Source organism: Muscardinus avellanarius, assembly GCF_963383645.1.
Source record: "Muscardinus avellanarius genome assembly, chromosome: 9".
NCBI lineage: Eukaryota > Metazoa > Chordata > Mammalia > Rodentia > Gliridae > Muscardinus > Muscardinus avellanarius.
In genome coordinates this window covers 37,182,105-37,202,152 of record NC_137795.1, presented here as the reverse complement: position 1 = coordinate 37,202,152, position 20,048 = coordinate 37,182,105, and the positions used below count along the sequence as shown (strand labels likewise).

At 35.6% G+C, this 20,048-nt stretch overlaps 1 protein-coding gene across 6 annotated transcripts in view; it reads right to left on the bottom strand.

Moving 5' to 3' along the window:
- Positions 1-20,048, bottom strand: part of DGKB (diacylglycerol kinase beta) — a gene marked incomplete at both ends in the record, with an annotated part of 627,903 nt that overhangs the window by 9,974 nt on the left and 597,881 nt on the right. For all 6 annotated transcript variants that reach the window (XM_080701803.1, XM_080701804.1, XM_080701806.1 and 3 more), the window contains one exon: positions 19,209-19,269. In XM_080701803.1, coding sequence (XP_080557929.1) covers positions 19,209-19,269 — 61 coding nt within the window. The remainder of the gene's footprint in view (positions 1-19,208; positions 19,270-20,048) is intronic.

The following is a 20,048-nucleotide window of genomic DNA, read 5'->3' as shown; positions in this document are numbered from 1 at the left end:
TGTGTGTGTGTGTGTGTCTGTAATCATGTGTGGCCCAATGAAAAACACATTTTGCTAACCCCTCTTTTATCTGAGATAACAAAGCTTTCTGCATTCCTTGGGTAGTATTGGGAAATTGCATATTATGGCCATCTGCTTTCTCTCTGAAATACCTGGCAGCATTTCAGCCACATACTAACTTTCACTTCTACCCAAAGAGAAGGGTGGGAAAAAAAAATCAATGTGGGGCATTAGTTAACCCTCAGAAAGACTATATATATATATATATATATATATATATATATATATATATATACACACACACACACACACACACACACACACACACACACACACCAAGAGAATCTAATTCCTAGGCTCAGCTATACCATTGTCTATTTGGAACTTTGTTGTACTGCTTTGAAGGACTTTGCCCTCAATATTAAAACATTACACTGTAATCCAATTGCCCAATTTTGACATCTTACCTATAAAAATTCTCTTGGGTGGTATAATGATAATTGGCATTCTCAACAATGCATTTGGGCTATTGATTAGGGAGCATAATTCAGTTGAATTAGTACCAAAGCAGAAAAAACTATCAGATTATTTCTGAATTCTCTTATCACAAGAAATTGTTTTATCATTTTATTGTCATTGTTGACCAAGGTGATCCAGGAGCCTGCCTGGACATCACCTTTTTCTTATATTTCATAACCTATACAGGTCTGACTGATTTTATCCCTCCAGTATTTTCTGTATCTTGATTTTTTTTTTCCTACTGCCATTTTTAAGGCCTAACCAATTGCCGAATTTTTCTAACTGGTAGCTGACTCTCCTGCCAGTCCATTCCTCTCCCAGAATGGTCTTGTTACCAAGCAAATCAGCTCATAGCACCTTCCTGAATATAACTTTCTTTTTAAAGAATTAATTATTTATTTGGTGCATTGTAATTTTATATCATATTAGGTATATAGAGTCAGACAAATGCATGCACACAGTTTTTGGTCTCTTTCCCACCCAGCCTCTCTCCCTTCCACCCTATCCCCACCCATATCTTTGATGTTGTAATTGGCAATTTTGTATACATTCATAGCATTATTTCAACTATTATACCTTTTTTTTTTTTTTTGGTGGTACTGGAGTTTCTGGAAACCCGTCTACTCCAGGCTATACTCCCAGACCTATTTCATATATTTTTTATTATTTTATTTATTTTTTGGTGGTACTGGGGGTGCAACCCAGAGGTTTTCTACCTCCAGGCTATACTTCCAGACCTATTTTCTATTTTATTTGGAAACAGGGTCTCACTAAGTTGCTGAGAGCCTCACTAAGTAGCTGAGGCTAGCTTCGAACCTGTACAATCCTCCTGTCTCAGCCTCCCAAGCATGGGGATTACAAGTGTGCACCACCAGGCCCAGCTATATTTTTTAAAATTTGGAAACAGGGTCTCTTAAGTCAGTGAGGCTGGCTTCGAACCTGTGTGATCCTCCTGTCTCTGCCTCCCAAGCACGGGGATTACAAGCGTGTGCCACCACGCCCGGCTATATTTTTAAAATTTGGAAACAGGGTCTCTTAAGCCAGTGAGGCTGGCTTCGAACCTGTGCGATCCTCCTGTCTCTGCCTCCCAAGCTCGGGGATTACCAGCGTGCACCACCACACCTGGCTAACTACTACACTCTTTATGACTTCCTCTGCCTTCCTTAATCCCCCTCAGTCATTGCCCTGGAGTTTCTGCTCATTTATCTGATATTTCTGTTATTTCTGAATCTCTCTTTTGCTTCCACATATAAAGAGAAAATATACACATACTCATTTTTTGAGACTGGCTGTACTCAGTATGTTATTTTTGAGTTCTATACATTTCCCTGCAAATGGCATGGTTTTGCTCTTTATGGCTGAGTAAAATTCTTTAGTGCTACTGGACTCTTAAAGGACAGATAAACATCCTTCCTTTGAGCACTGAGGTGCGATCTGTGATTCATTCTGAATTCCCTGCTTGGCTCCACCCCTCCCTCCCTCCAGTTCTACCTGTGGCGCATTTTCTCTCAGATCTTTGTACCCATCATGCTTCTTCCTACACTGTGCTGTTTTCTCCCCATAGGACTCTCTTCCCTCCCTTTGGATCCAGTTATTCCTTCCTCATCATTCATTTCTCAGTTCCTTTGAAAGTCTTCCTAGATCTCCTTTGACTAGGTGAAACCCTTCCATTATATTCCCTCAAAAGACTGTTGTACCGCAGTACCTAAATTGAAAACAATGACTGCTTTGAAATAAAAATCACAAGACCAATTTAAATTTATTTATAATATTTAAACTGAATATATTAAAGTGAAGAACTATATAAAGGTAAGTCACAACATGAACATGATATTTGGAATAGATTTTAAAATATAACATAGCAAGAAAAATATCTGTAAAATATTTCACAGCACTGTGAACCACTCATTCACAGACCTTACATCACTATTGAAATTTTATATATGTGAGACTGAGTAATGTATACTTTCACTCAGTTCAGAAATCATGACTTGTTTAGTTTCACTTTATTTCTTTCCATTGTAGCATTCTGGGGCAAAATGTCAGCACTTTTATCAATGTATCTTATCATAAAACATCATTAATATTATAATTATTGTAGTCAGGTGTAGTAGGAGGGCTGAGACAAGAGGCCAGCCTCAGTAACTAAGTGAGACCCTATTTCAAAATGAAAATAATAAGGGCTGGGGGTATAGCTCAGAGATAAAATGCTCCTGGTACCAGTACACACACACACACACACACACACACACACACACACACACACACACAAATTTTATAATATTATGTGGATAATATAATGTCTTATAAATTAGCATTAAAGTAGTAAAGTAATGAATCACCAATATTCTTGAATAAAATAGCTGTATTAATTTTAATTTTTATTCATTTGAAAATAATGTTTAATACTAATCTATTTTGTTTATCCCATAAGATTATCATGATGATTATAGTCTAGTATATTAAAATTCTTTGAATTGTAAATACCTTCATATAAAACATATGCAACTATATTCTAAACATTAAAGGAATGAAAAACAATAAATTATTAAATCCTATTCATTTTATTTTCATTAAGGCATTTTAACTTCATGTTTTTACCTGGAAGGAGGAGGGTCACTTATGAAAAAACAAGTAGGTCAGTTCTGATTAATGGATTAAAGGCTTACTCTTTAAAATTTTTAACAATACATATTGCTGCCTCTTAATAAAAAGCTTAGACCATGTTAGCTTTGTTTTCTAACTTTCATACACAAAATTGGAGAAAACAAAGAGCTAGATAAAGTCTGGTTAGAAGGCAAATATAAAAAAATAGTCAGGTGCAGGCCTGGTGATTTTATACTTTGCATCCACCCAGAGATATATTCCTAACTTCTAGAAGAAATTAAATCTGTGAATTAATCTAATGACGCCAATCAACTGGCCAGCTACTTCTAACTTTACCCATTCTAAAGGAAGCTACTCAATTTCGAACTAGGTGTGCATATTTGCCCTCCTGGAAGATAATCTTTAAAGCTTAAAGATCTGTTAAAAGCATGTGATTTTATCCTTTGTAGCATATTTATCTTCTTCAGTCACATCAATATAAATGCATAAGGTATTGCATACGTGGCATTATTTCTCATTTAATTTTTGCCCTTACATGGTTTTGGACACTGTATCTAATTGGGTTTGGAGATCCTATCAGAGAGTATAAGTATGAAAGACTATTGCCTGTTAGCCAAAATAAAATTAATCTTTCAAAACTAAGGACAATGATTATTGCAACATAAAGACTAAAAGTCCAATTTAGGTTTATTTAGAATACTTAAATTGAATATATTAAAGTAAAGAACTATAAAAAGTTACATCTAATTATAAACATAGCATTTGGAATGCTTTTAAAACATGATGTGGTAAGAAATAAATCTTTAAAATATTTTGTTTAGGATGCAAACAAATTTAATCAGTTTGGCATTAATTAAGCTCTGATAACGTACTTCAGTATCTTTCCAAAGTAGTGTGATCCGTTTCCCCTCTATCCAGGTCGATTTGTGGATTTGTGCACATTATGGTGTCATCATAATTTTAAAACATACTGAAAAAATGACAGAACTGCAAAATTAAAATAAATGATTAATGGTATTTTTTTCATGTTTTGTACTAATAGGTATTGCCGAGCCTTTAAATTAATAGAGCTGTCAAGCTCATAGAAGCTACAGATCCAGCAGTGAACCAAAATGGAAATTATATATTCCAGAGACACCTAAAGATGACACTTTGGAATATTTTAAATTTTAATTAGTAGGTGCAATTGTTTTGTTCCCCTGTAACCACTGCAAATTAATTGGAAATTAGTCTCAACTAATCCTTTTTGTATTTTTTTTTTTTAGCAACCTGAAATGGAGATTTGGTGCTTTACACCTTAACATTCCTGTTTGGGGACCAGAAAGCACACATGCAGTAAATTACGTTGTCAATTATAAAAACAACAACGGTTGTGAAATTAGGAAAAATTATGCACAGGTAAACAAAACTAATTAATGCATAAGTAACAGAGGAACACACAAAATAATGCCCAACTAAACACTAACATGTCAGTCTTTGGGAAAAAGATTCAGAAATGTAAGTTTATGTCAAAGCATTTACCAATTAAAACTTAGATAAAAGGCTGCTTTTATATATGTTTTATTTAGCTGTTTGGGGGGCATTACTATCACTCATATTTTAAAATACATACAGTGCATATCACTGAATGGCATTCTGCCTATTCAAATATGTTTTAAGATGGAAGAAAACTTCTATTTAATTTTCTCTTCTTCTAAATACCAAGACTTAGGCTCATCAAATAACAAACTATAGCATTTCCTTCTTTAAGAGTTATCATTATTCTATATTTAAATATTAGGCACAACACAATTTCTATGAGCATCAAAATATTAATTACCTGTTAAGTATTTTGCTTCTGATAATTTATGGATTACTCTTTTTCTTTCATGACTAAAAATACACATGTTCTCTCGTTAAATTTTTCTTTCCTTTTCTAAAGTAAGTCATTAGAACAGCTTAAGATGCTTTAAAAATAGTGTGTCTACCAAGTCAGCAAGTGTTAAGTTATATTAGCTGCCTAACTCTTAATGGAAAATAATATTCTTATCAATTTTTCAAAACAATACTGATTACTAAGAAATCAACCTGGTGCATTAAACATTACTTAATAGTATTTAAAATTAGGAGATGGGGGAGATATCAGACCCATTTATGTTACATTCATGTATAATCACAATGCGCCAATAAAAATTACCTTAAAAATAGTATTTAAAAGGCAGGGAATGGGGGAGATAGAGACCAGAGGATTTGGGTTCACTGACAGCCTCAGCTACTTAGTGAGGCCCTTCATAACTCAGTGAGACCCAGTTTCAAAAAATTAAAATACTGAAAAATAGAATGGGGGTGTAGTTCAGAGCTAAGATGTCCCTGGGTTCCATCCCCAGTACTGCAAACAACAAAAAAAAGTATTTAAAGTTAATTAATTTAATGCAAAGGTCTTGGGAGATTCAGTTTAGGTACATTTGCCTATAACTTTAACAACACTATTCTATTTATTTAAGATATTTTCTTTTTAAGTGACTTAAATATTATATATATACTACAGAAAAATGCTGTCCTTTTCCAATAAATGTTTATGTGTAAGTGATAATAGGAAAACAATACAAGTCAGTACTTTATTTCTATATCATTTTGGCCAAATCTTAAATCAATGTCAAATTTTGTCTGACTGTAAAATAACATGGTTTTAACTCCTCTTTTGTATTATTCAGAATTAGGGGGAAGTTAGACTAAATTATAAAAAAGGAGACAATTTAGGTGTATTGTTAAATATAATACTACTTAATATGCAATGCTTTCTTTGTGCTGATAAATGTTATAGTAATTTTTAACAATCATCATCGGACTTTTGGGGGGTTTGTTGTAACCGGCTTTAGGAATAAGAAAATAGTTTCAATAAGATTAAATAATGCTCTGAAATCTAAAAGTCACTGATGTAACAAAAGACAAGACCTTCAACCTTCAATCTGGCCCTCATTTCTCTTTTCTACCCATTGTGATATACTTAGTTGATGTAGTAATCTTCCTAGGTCATTTTTCCTCTTTTATCCTTTCAGAAATTTCATAAAACATTGCTTTCAAGGAGTGAAAAATATCTTTAGCTTTGACTACATTTAATTTCTGCTAAAGTGCAAGAACAGTTGACTTTTTCAGTTTCAGATGCCAGGTTGCTCAAAATAACTGTTGAAATAGTGAGGCTCAGAGTAGGTTTTAAATTAAAAAGCTGATAAAAGAAGTTTTAATAAAATGGCTGAGATTTTGTAGTAAGAGAGTGGTAAGGCCATATAACTTAGGATTTGTTTTTAGTCAGTTATTTTAGGTAGAGGGTATAAGGACATCTATCTACCATTAAAAGGTAAACTCTAGATATTTTTTCTACTTCTCAAAATTGCCCCCTCTCTCAAAAGTCTTTCCCTGAGTACTGTGTTATATGTAGGCTGGGTAGTTTCTTGGTGGGAAACTTAGTTCTATGTTTGAGTTGACTTTAAGAATACTTCTGTCGTTAATAATCAAGAGTGATACAAGCACAGAAATATGAAAAAGAACAATGAACAGATGCCATAGTATTTTCTAATAGAATATTATGTGCGATGCTCACTTAAATGGTATTCCCAAATACAGAAGATTCTTATGATGTTCAACTTTGAATGGAACTTTGAGAGGGTCATTAAAACAATTCCATTTTTTTAATACAATTCCCTCCCTCTTAAAATGACTTATTTTTCTTCTGGAATGTAAATGATCTAGTGAGGTTTGCTAATGCTGGCACTGCTAGAGAAAGCGAAAGTGTAGAGGAGCGGCTTTGGACTGGCTGCCTGCTTCACACCTGTATGATCCTTTTCTCATCACTGAGCACATTGAAAAGGTTCAGAATCGCTGTGTTTCTGCTGGGCATGGTGGCACACACTTGTAATTCCAGTATTTGAGAGGTGAAGAGAGGAGGATTGCAGTTTTGAGGCTAGCCTCAGCTACTTAGGCCCACAGAAATTTAGTGAGATCCTTTTTTTAAAATAAAAAATGAAAAATAGGGCTGAGGGTATAGCTCAGAAGTAGAATGCCTCTGGGTTCCATCCCCAATACTGAAAAAAAAAAAAAAAAAGAATAGTGGTATTTCCTTCTCTGAACTTTTTAACCTTAGGTCAATAGTTTATTGCACTGATGACAAGCTTAGGAGTAGAAAAAGAGGTTAGGGACAGTCCCTGTCAAAGGACACTTTGCTTAACGACCCTGGGCATCACCTTACCTCAACTCCATGATCTGAAAGTCTTTTATACTAACAGACTAACAGATAAGTTACAGTACTCTCAAAATGACTCTGTCTACAAAACAATCTAAAGAGAAGAAAAATTCCATGCGATCATCCACATCATTCTGATGTAGGAAAAATACCTAAAATTTTATTCTTATCTTTATAGGTAAGTAAAAAGGGCTAGGCTTCTGGGGTACACTATTTTCTCTGAAACCATGAGTAGATAGATGCTGTCTCAATTGTCTGAATGTAGGACACAGGAGTAGAAAAAAATAAATGAAGCTTTCTCAAAATGGTTAAGATTTAAGATTCAATGTTTAAAGCATTTATTAGATAAAATATTTTTGCAAGAGATACGGAACTAGAATATGCATTATGAAATATCATTATGGCTGACAATAGGTTGGCCTGATGAAGCAGATTCAGATGGATCTTAAAATAGCCATCAGCAATGAAATCTGAGGCGTGAGGAGGGCATGGTTCCAGATCCAATGGAGGGAGGGAGTACACTCTGCTCTCTTTACCATTGACCGTAGATAACAACCCCTGCACATACCACACTGAGCAGCTATCTGGAGATGCTGAGAAATAAACAAGAGCAGTAGACTAAGGAAGATATTCAGAACATGAAATGCCACTGAATTAGTGACGTATTTCCAACTGTATTTTCTCCTTTCTTATATCTCCTGTGTTGGACCTAATGGCAGCCTCATTATTTATTCTGAAAATATATTCCAGGGAGAAATAGAAAGTTCCAAGAAAACCCCTATCTTTCTGGTTCAAGGAATAAGACATGAGAATCCTTCAGATCAAAGAAATGTTTTGACCCCCAATCCCAATCTCTCCTATTCCAGTCCCCCACAATTACCTGGCACTGGCAAGTGCCTGAAACCTCAATGAAGAAGAAAACTTGTCTCAGTAGAGAACTGTGGTCTCAAAAGCACGGAGATGCCTACTTTGTTTTTCTTTTCTCTCTCTCTTTTTTTTTTTTTTTTTTGGTCTCTCTCCTTGCCACAGAGCCCTGGATGCTATTTCAGAAAGCATATGGCAGAGCAAGAAAATTAAAACCCTAGCTTTCTAGCCAGAGGAGCAATATGAGAGTGAAATCTCAGTGAGACCATGAAGAAGAGGAAGGCTCAAGCAAGCCATCGTATAAAGTTGCATGGGATCCCCTGGGTTTTCTCTTGAGCTGGCGAGACATGGACTTGACTTTTTTTTTTTTTTTGGTGGTACTGGGCTTCCTGGAAGCCCTTCTACCTCCGGGCTACACTCCCAGACCTATTTTATATTTTATGTGGAAACAGGGTCTCTTAAGCCAGCGCGGCTGGCTTCGAACCTGTGCAATCCTCCTGTCTCCGCCTCCCAAGCGCTGGGATTACAAGTTTAAATGGCATTTTGATGACTTTGAGAACTGAATTAAAATATAGGGCACCACCAGGTGTCCAGATAGACCTATAGATCTTCTACATGTAAGATAAGTTTGAGTAATATTGCAAGGACTTTGAAAACTGAACTGATATTGGAACCACAACTCATGGAAGATAGATGGAAGTTTTGTGTTTTGAATTTAACCTGGTCAATTACCTACCAAAACAGCAATAATGAAAGCAATGATGAATCAGTATTGCCCACAGTAATTAAACAATAGTCAGGGTCTCATATTTAAGATGCTCAAGATACAATCCAAAATTGGTCAAACTACAAAATACCAGGAAATCTTTTTTTTTTTTTTTTTTTTTTTTTCAGTACTGGGGATAGAACCCAGGGGCATTCTACCTCCAAACTACACCCTTACCCTATTTTTTATTTTTTATTTTGAAAAAGGGTCTCACTAAATTGCAAAAGGCCTCACTAAGTAGCCAAGGCTGTCCATGAGCCATGATCCTCCTGTCTCAGCCTCCCAAATGCTGGGATTACAAGCTCACGCCACCATGCCCGGCTCCCAGGAAATCTTAAAAATGCATATGGGGACAGAAGCAATGAATGATACTTTTGAAAGTAAAGACAGAGAATGGTAGGTGAGAAATAGAAGAACTTTTTTAAAAAAAGATCTACGGGAAAATTTTGCAATTGAAACACAATGACCAAAACAGAAAAAAAATTAGTACTGAAGACTGAACTCAAAGGCATCCTACTTCCAAGCCATTCCCCTGTCCCATTGTGTTTCTTATTTGGAAACAAGTCCCAATAGGTTGCTGAGAACCTCACCAAGTTGCCCAGGCTGGCTTTGAATCTGCAATCTTCCGGTCTCAACCTCCCAAGTACAGAGATTACAAGCATTCACCACCACAACAGGTTCCAAACAAAATTTTTCACAACTGGATGGGTTCAAGTATAAAATGTAGATGAGGCAAAAATATCAGTGAACTTGAATGAGGTGGATATTTATTTTTTTAGTCTGAATAATCTAAAGAACAGGGAAAAAAGAAAAAGTGAACAGACTTAGAGTGCTAGAAGACAATAGTATCTAACCTTTACTTGCCATCTGTTTCAGAAAGAGAGGAAAAGGAGCGTAGCATTGAGATCAATATTTGAAACAATAAGGGCTGAAAACTTCCTGATTTAGCAAAACATAAATCTACAGATTCATAAAACTCAGTGAAACTCCAACAGGATAAGCTCAAAGAAATCCATGCCCAGACTCATGAAAATCAAACTGCTGAAAACTAAGGACAAAGAAAAAAAAATCTTGAAAGCAGCCTGAGAAAACCTACATATTACATATAGCAAGCAATGATTTCAAGTGACTGTGGGTTTATCATTGGAAACCACATTATGTAAAAGACATTCCCCCAGGTAGGAAGGAGAATTAAGGAGGAATCTCAAAATGACTATAATTAAGTCAGAAGGGCTGGACGTAGGCACACATAGCCGACAGACAAGGCTGTGGATGGGGAGGCCACAAAACTATCAGCAGAGTCAGAGGACAAAGGATCAGGCAAATATTCCAGACAGATGGGGAGTTAAAGAGGCTTCATGAGGAAATTGCTTTTAAGCTTGGCATTGAAGGGAGAGATTTAAAAAATGGGTTTTTTTTTTTTTGGTACATATATATTTATATCCATTCATCATCGAGAAAGATTTTGAAGGAACTTATAAAAACACATATATCCTAACAGGAGAGAATAATTAATTCAGGGAATCTGAGTAAAAGGAAAAAATTAAGTATATGAAAAGAATAAACGAGAGGTAAGATGAGATGAAAGAAATGCAAGTTGTAGGTCCTGGAAAACTGAGAAAGGTTTGCTGATAGACTTCTGAAAGGCCAAGTCAAGAGAAGGAGCCTATATCTAAAACCCAAACAGAGGATGGGGGTTTTAGGCTGGATGCAGTAGAAAGCAGTGCAAATAGGAACCTTCTGCAAAGGGGTCCCCACAGAGCATGGCAGGTTGGTGCCAGTTGTGGGAATATAAATACTATGAAAATGATTCTGCATCGTATTCTAAGAGAAATGAGGAGACACTCAACAGGGAAATCAAGGGAGTAGGCTCATCATAGCTGTGTTGTTCAGTACTAATTCTGGCAGCAATGTGATAGAGGGCTTTGACTACACTGAGAAGCAAAACAAAATGTGTTAAAAAAAAAAAAAAGTATGGGTCAGGTGTGGTGGCTCACGCTTGTAATCCCCGCGCTTGGGAGGCAGAGACAGGAGGATCGCGCAGGTTCGAAGCCAGCCACGCGCGCTGGCTTAGGAGACCCTGTTTCCAAATAAAAATGTAAAAATGGGTCTGGGAGTGTAGCCCGGAGGTAGAAGGGCTTCCAGGAACCCCAGTACCACAAAAAAAAAGTACGCATAAACCAAAGTGGGGCAAAGTGGTGCACACACCTACAATCCCAGTACTTGGGAGACTGAGTCAGGAGAAGCCCAGATTCCAGGCCAGCCTCAGCAGCTTAGTGAAACCCTTAGAAACTTAGCAAGACCTTGGTAGCTCAGAGGTATAATGTCTCTGGGTTTGATCCCCAGTACCACAAAGACACAGTAGACACACACACCACACACACACACACACACACACACACACACACGTTGATAAAAGGCTGAATTCTGTTTAAATAACAGAGTTTTAAATGACTAATAATTTTAGAAACATCTTAAAAGTGTTGAAGAGTGACTGAGCTAGGCAAGAAAGAGTCACAGTTACACAGTTAGAATACAAGACAGTAGAATTAAATAGCCTGTTTCTACATCTTTCTGTGTGGCCTTGGGTAAGTCACTTCTCTGGCTTCATATTTTCTTTTTTAAAGAAATTGTTTTAAAAGTCATTCCAGGGGAAATTTTTTTAAGTCATTCCAGGGGAATGACTGAGGGGGATTGAGGAAGGCAGAGGAAGTCATAAAGAGTGTAGTAGTTAGCCAGGCATGGTGGCGCATGCTTGTAATCCCAGCGCTTGGGAGGCTGAGACAGGAGGATCACTCAGGTTCAAAGCCAGCCTCAGCTACATAGTGAGGCTCTCAGCAACTTAGCGAGACCCTGTTTCCAAATAAAATATAAAATAGGTTTGGGAGTGTAACCCAGAGGTAGAAGGCCTCTGGGTTCCATCCCCAGTACCACCAAAAATAAATAAATAAATAAATAAATAAATAAATAAATAAATAAGTCAATGATATTTTAAATTTAGGTATTTTAATATTTTAATAGCTTTACTAACGTATTAGGGTCTTTGTAAGGAATAAGTAAATAGTGAATATGATCACATTGAACAAAAACTGGCATATAGTACAATTTAATAAACACTAGGTATTGCTACTATAGTTTCCCCCAAAACATCTCCAGGCCTTTCAAGCATCACAATCTCAGGCCATTGCTTTAATTAATTTATTTATGTGTGTGTGTGTGTGTGTGTGTGTGTGTGTGTGTGTGTTACTGGGGATTGAACTCAAAGGCATTCCATCTTTGTGTTATATCCCCAGCGCAATTTTTTATTTTTTACTTTGATACAGGATCTCACTAAATTGCTGAGGGCCTTGCTAAATTGCTGGGCCCGTCCTTGAACCTGCCATCTTCCTGTTTCAGATTCCCAAGTTCTGGAATTACAGTCATCTATTACCATATCTGGCAATTTCAGGCCATTCTTGATGACTGCCATTCTAACTGGGATTCAATGGAATCTCAGTGTAGTTTTGATTTGCATTTCCCTAATTGCTAATGATATTGAACAGTTTTCATTTGTATTTCTTCTTTAGAGACGTTCCTATTCAGCTAAATTGCCCATTTTTATTTTTATATTAACTTTTTTAGTTATTTATATATTGTAGAAGTTAAAATTAAAAATTAAAGATTTTATAAGTTTAAATTTTCTTTAGCAAGTGCTTAAGATTATCTTTACAATTATGATTATTTTAATAATTAAAAAAAACAAGCACACAAAATTGATTAGGCAGGCCCTGTTTCTCCTATTTTTTAAAGAGTTTATACCTTAATATCATGCTGAAATATGTGAAAACAAGTGTGAAAATGAATATATACTCCAGACAACCTTAGTGGCTAAGGAAGTGGAAAAAAATGTAGTCTTCTAAATGAGGGTGCAAGCAAAGCCTGGGTAAGTTGTCAGTGTCTAAGGAAGGTGGGCGCTACTGCCAGGGAAGGGAACTGGCATGTAAGTCAGAAAACAGCATCGCATAATGGTTCACACAGTGAAAATCAGGGCAACAGGGAACATGTGCTCTTAGATGACAAAGTATTTATCCCAAGAATACTAGAGATCAAACAAACCTCAGGCAGTGAGAGAAACAGACTTGGCTGAGTGCTAGGTCAGCGCTGCTTGGCACGCCAAGGTATTTTAACATTGCAAGCTGGGATTGGCAAGCAGGTGCAGGCTTCAGAGAAGTATTATACCAGGGAAAGTACAAAAAGGGCAAAGGGAGATCATACACATGTAGATGCTTTCCAGAAGTTACCTTGGCTTCTGCTGTCATCTCTTTGGGTATTGATATTTTACCTGTAGTCATTTCACCATTTGGCTTGTGATCTGTTCCCAATTTCTTTCCTATTCTTTATGATGTGGAAGAAAGTTTGAGGAATCCTCTCTACCTTAATCATAGACAGACACTGGTATGATCGTGTACCCAAACCTCCTTGGTACTGCTCTTCATAAGAGAGTAACGGATAACAAAAAAGGCATGGCTTAGTAGTTTAAAAAATTAAGAATATGTGGCTTATAGAATATGTGAAATAAATATTGCTATTGTTTGGATCTAATGTACTCCAAAGGTTCCTGTGTTAATATTTAGAGGTGAGGATTTCAGGAAGCAATTGGGATAGAGTCATAAATTGATAGCACTATTGGGAGGTGATAGAAACTGGAGGAGGTATGACCTAGCTGGAGGAAGTGGACCACTGAAAACATACCCTGAAAGAATCTGTCTTGTCTCTTCCTCCCTGCTGTCTGGCTGCCATAAACTGAGCTGCCTTCCTCACCACGCCTTCCCACGATGACACTCTGCCTCAAAACAGGACCAACTCAATGGAGTTGGCTGACTACAGATTGAGACCTCCCAAGCTTGAAACACAATACTTTTTCATTATTTTGGCTATTTTTCTCAGATATTTGTGACAGGGACAAAAAATTAACACAAATATAAAATTGATTATGCAAAAGGAAGTAGCCCAAGGAGGTTTAGTTGTACCATACCATGGAACAGAAGGATCAAATCTTTGAAGGTTGGGGAAGTATTTCTTCTCTGATACATTCAAATTTTTGCTTTGAGAATATAATGAATAAAGATAACTCAAAATAACTTTTACATATATTTATATATGAAAAATATGTGAATGAATTGCTAGCCAAACTACATTATGTTCAGTGAGAGAGATTTAGTAGAAAGCATTTTTTAAAATGTTATATTATCCCATGAAATATTGAAGAAGTTCACAAATTCAACATGCACTTGGTATTGGAAATTAAATGATGTGTGAGGCACAGTGCTATACTCCATTGGTGCTTTACTCTGAGGGTACAAAGATGGCCAGAATCATGGCTTATGACCTTATAAACTTATACCTACATGGAGTGAAACATGTAATTATAATTTCAATGTAATGTAGTTCCTGATTTAACAAAGCTACTGAGCATTGAGACTAAGTTCTAGGTTAGGTGGGATGGGCCAATGCGTGAAGGAGTAATGGGGCTATTCTCAGGGAAGAAGACTTCATTAAGGAAGGCAGTAAGGAATGAGTCTCAGAGAATGGATTGCGTGACTCAATTGAATAAGAGGAAAAATTTGCATGAGTGGTATTAAATGAAAAGATGAAAAAGAAGTAAAATGAAGTTGGTAAAACAGGAAGTCTGATTAAAATTATATTTTATCAGCTAGAAAGTAACTAAAAGATTTTAAGGGGAAAGAGTCATTGGTAAAATTAGTATTTAATAGTGATCACGCTAATGGAAATGTAAAGGATAGATTAAGTAGAATAAAAAAATAGAGATGGGAAATATTAATGTGGCTTTTGTCAGGAGTGAGAGAGAAATGTAATAGGTCAAATCTAGAACAGTAGTTAATTGGATCTGGGGTTACAGAAATAAGTATAGGGTGACTCTCAAATTTTTAGCTTAGGGAACACTGGGTGAGTAATGGCTCCATTTACTCAAAATGGTATAGGGGAGAGTAGCAGATTTGGGATGTAAAGAGAGGTCAGTATTTGGGGAGGGGAAAGAGGCAGGCAGATGATGAGACCAGTTTGGTTATAATGAATTTGAAATTCATGAGGCTTTGTATAGCCACTTCTTATTTAATAAAACTACTGAGCACACATAAATTGTAAATTAAAAAAAAAAGAAAGAAAAAGAGGTGAGGGGGAATAAGTGGGCAGTAGGTGTACAAACAGAAAACAAAATCTGATCTAGTCTATGTCTTCCGATCATGTTATTCTCTCTCCCCACGTCAACCTGATCTTCTTCCTGTCTAGGAGCAGAGAAACAGTAGAGACACTGTGTTCTACTGCTCAGAAGGAAGAATCAGAGGAAAATGAAGTTAGAAGGGTTAAGGTTAAATGGTTAAGCTGTGGGGTCTGCCTGAAGACAGCTTCTCCGAGAGTTATTTCAAAATTCATTCTGCTCGAACTGATCGTCTCTTTAATTAAATATGCTGACTTACATGACTGATAGTTATGTGGATAAACCCATTTTTTGTTAGCTTGATGACTAACTGCAACACTATAAAACCAGAAATACTTAACAAACTTCTATTGAGAGAATTTAGGTCACAAAATTATTATAAAGTAAATATTTTAAGAATTATTAAGCTCCTTTGACTTTGTTTTCTTCAATACTTGAAATCAGGATTGGTGAGGTTTATGAATAAACATTACATCAACTTTTCTGTCACGATTATTATTATGGTAGAATATACATAACATAAAAACTCTCCTTTAGACTTACATTTTAAGTTCATTAGCATTAAAAAATATTCACATTGTTATATAGCCGCCGCCACCAGCCTTTTCGTAAAGCTGTTATCTTGATTTTTAAATTATTTATTGATTTTAGAGTCAAGACATACTTATCACTTGTCCTTCTACTTTATATATTCCATTTAGAGAAAAAACAGAACTTCTGCTCTCTTCTAAAATTATATCTAGAGAAACTCCTTCATAAATTGAATATCAGCTTATGGAGATTTAAATTCAGCAGAGAATTTTAACATTCTACCAATTCTTATGTTCTGTAAGAAAAACATTGTGTTATTTGATTGAAGAAACATTTTCTAGCTAAGCCATACCAGTGCTACAAATATTAAACATTCTCTTCAGTTAAAATAAAATTTAAAGTTCAGAACTCCATGTGGTTCTAGGAAAAGCAGAGTATGCCAGAATGCGAAATAACAATAATGAGCCATAGTCTAGTACAGTTCTTGGCCCAGTGTAGGCTGTAATACATGTTTTAAATGAATAAGTGAGTTTACAAGAAGGGAAAATTAAATGCAAATTTTGTAAAAATTGTAGATCAGGATAATTAATAAGTGAAGTGAATGTCCTGTTACTAATCGAAACGGAAGTTAAAAGTATTGTTTAAAGTGCTTATGTGAAGTAAGCTAAAATTATTCTAAAACACTAATTAGATTCCAATAGACACAGTCCCTTTTAAAGCTGGAGAAAAGCAGTAAGTGATTTAGCAAAGGTTATGGCCCAGAGGGGGATCTTGAGGCTGCACTGGGGCCTTTCCAGGTTGAGCTCCTCCATGGAAAGAGAAGACAAGGTATCAATGAAGCATGCAGACTCTGGAGCCAGCTACTGAGTCTCAATGTCTACCCCGCCTCTTATTAGCTATGCACAATTAGGAAAAACATTTAACCCTTCTCTACCTTGGTTGCTTCACTGATAAAATGAAGCTACACATAGTGCTTTTGGGAGAATCGATTGTATGGCTTCAGATTAATGCCTCAATATGTACACATTTCATGGAAGGTATTTGTTTATAATGCAAGATAGTAATGATCATGGTGATAATAATATTTTTATCTTTAATAAAAGGTCACTGTAGGTCAACCATATTCACAAGAGAATATTTTTTTAAAAGGACAATAAAACCCAATACCTTCTATCACCAGAAGTTTTACTAATAAATCAGCCATAACTCTAGTAAACACTATTACTCTTCTACCACTATAATAAACATCACCATTTCCACAAAACCATCATCACCACCACCATCAACACCTTTGATTTCCATGTGAATATAAATTTGAATTTAAAAGTATCTTTTGGAGAGTCTGCATAATAACAGACAAGGTATAAATGTCTATATCTTGACAACTTAAGGAAAAAGACATTTTTAAAAAGATATTTGGAACCAAGAATAAAAATTTGATTAAAGTCTGAAACATAGCCAGTCTAGAAGAGTTTTTAGATATAAAAATATCATACATTATTGTTATAATATAAAATATTATGCAAACATAAAAATAATGATGTTTTACACTATTATTATTGTAGAAATAATGGATTTCATGAACTTGGGGTTAAGGTAGTTATATGAAATATACTAGAAATAAACAAGAAGTTAGATGCATGTACTATGCACAAAGTTTGAGAAAACAGTTTCAAAATAAAACAGAAAAAATATGAAGTTATTATCAGCCAGGTACATTAGCACATACCTGTAATCCAAGTACTTAGAGGCTGAGACAGGAGGATCACAGGTTTGAGACCATCCTTAGCTACTTAGTGAGAATCTCAGCAAGGCTGCAAGACCCTGTTTAAAAAAAAAAATAGAAAGGTCTACGGGAGTAGTTGAGAGATTGAATGCCCCCTCGTTCAATCCTCAGTACTACTATTACACACACACACACACACACACACACACACACACACACACACTCTTCTGTGCTAGTCTATGCTGTTTGGAATGGGCTTTAATCAGAGTGCTGGGCTTGGGTTTTATATCTGCTACATACCAGAGCTTGAATAAGTTATCTAATCTCCAAAAGCCTCAATTTTCTCCTGAAATTTGAGATGTGTATATAGAGTTCAGGTCAAAAGTTAATTAATACATCCCACAGATGTATTGCTCCAATGCACCAATAAAAAATAAAAATTACATTCCATGTATGCCCTTAGCACAATATGTTTACAAACCGAAGGCCCTCCTTAGTCATTCCTTAACATGAACTATTCACTCCCAATCACAGCTACTAAGTAAATGGCATCACCACTCACAGGCCACAGTTACCTTCCTTCCACTCGACCTTTTCCCACTTCTACTATCCTCTACCCCAAAACAGCTTATTAGTCAATTCTTGCTGTTCCAAACTCCAGAATGTAGTTCGAATCCATCTTCTGTTTTCCTTCCCTGCTGTCATTCGTGCTTATGCCCAGACAGCTGAGACAGGCCTGTCTCCTAGCTGTTGCTCAGTACAATCCCTTCTGCACAGAGTGGCCAAAGTGAATTTTAAGATGCAAATCATATGATGCCCAGTCTTCAATAGCTGCCTATCACATTTAGGATAAAACTCTCTTTAGCATCTTTGTTTTTTTTGTTTTTTTTTTTACCTGAACCTGTCCCTGTTCCTCCTTCTCACTTTATTATGTCTTTGGCCCCTAGAAACCTTGTTCATTCTTGCTGTTTTCTTGACAGAGCTTTTGATTGTGTCCTCTCAAAAGACCTCCCAGGCCAGTTCCTTTTATTTTTGTCTAAACTTTTATTATCTGAAGTTAACGTTTACTATTTTTTTGCTTAATATTAATTTAACGGTCTATTATTAGACAATCTTTTAAAGACAATTATACTGTTGATCTTTTCCATGCTTCTATCTCCAATGCCAGGAGTGTGCCTAGCATGGTTCTGAAATATGATTAAATATTCACTGTACAGGTAAAAATTAAAATTTTAGGGGATTCAAAATGTGAGAAGTAAATCGTATCTCATGAGGAAAACGACTATGGCAGAAAATAGAGAAGAGATTTATATTTTTTTCTACAGGGAAGAAAGCCCTTAGATCCTTAAATGGAGACAACATAAGGGATGAGTAATAAATTCAGGGAGACTCATGTCTGAAGGTCCATTAAATGTATTTTTGTATAATGAGTTCTGAAATGAGTACTGGAAAATTTATGAGAAACTTTATATTTTTTTAATTTTAGAATTTATAATTGATCTTTGGTACTTAAAGTTATACTTAGGCTAATATACACATTTAAAAAAGAAATAATTGCCAAGTTTACATAATGCATAAAATCTCAATGTGACTTTGACACATATGTAAGGAAAATATATATGCTATATCCCAAAAAAAGACAAGACAAAAGATTCAATACTATGATTATTTAGTTATAATAGTATATGATATCTGGAAAGCAAAAATGAAATTGACATAGCATTGCTGTTGCAATTGACAACAATTGCTGTGTACTCACCGTGCATGGGGTCTGCATCCATGGCTCCCCATCAATCTGCATTGGCAGAGACTTGCTAGTCCTGAGAGACAATATTTCATTTTAAGTATAGCACTGAAATATTTCATGTAACAGACTATATGTAAAATATAGGATGATGAAACCAGGAAAGGCAAATATGGTAATAGTTGAACTCTAAAGTCATATTCTGAAAGGGAGAGATTTATTCACTATTAATGAATACCCTAAAAAGTACCTTGGCCACAGGAATGTTAAGAGCTTCCTGGTAAATGTAGTGATATAAACAAAAATTTCTGAAGGTCAAAAGAAAATGTCAGTGTAGGTGTTTAAGGACATGGAATTCTTACAGCTAAAAGAAACTCTTTATTTTCATGCCCACCAGGTGGCAAACCTAGAGAAAAAAATGTTGGATTTCTCAGATTTTCCAGTATCAGCCAGGCATGGTGGTACATACCTGTAATCTCAGTATTAGGAGGTTGAGACAGGAGACCACAGATTAAAGACTAACCTTTGTAACGGTTAGTAAAAGAAAACAAAAAAGACTTTGGAAAGACCATGTAAAAGTCTTTAATTACAATTTAGCAATACTCAGCAACCTAGCAAAACCTTGTTTCAAAATAAAAACATAAAAAAGGACTGGGGTGATAGGTCAAAGATAGAATGCCTCTGGGATCAATCCCTAGTATTACAAAACAATCATACAAACAAACAATGCAAAAAAAGACCCCATTTTCCAGGATCAACACTTTCATGTAAATAGTATTTATTATGTCTACACTATAATTCGTGGTTTTGCCATAAAGGTCAAAATAAACTTGTTTTCTCCTCACAGGTTAAATA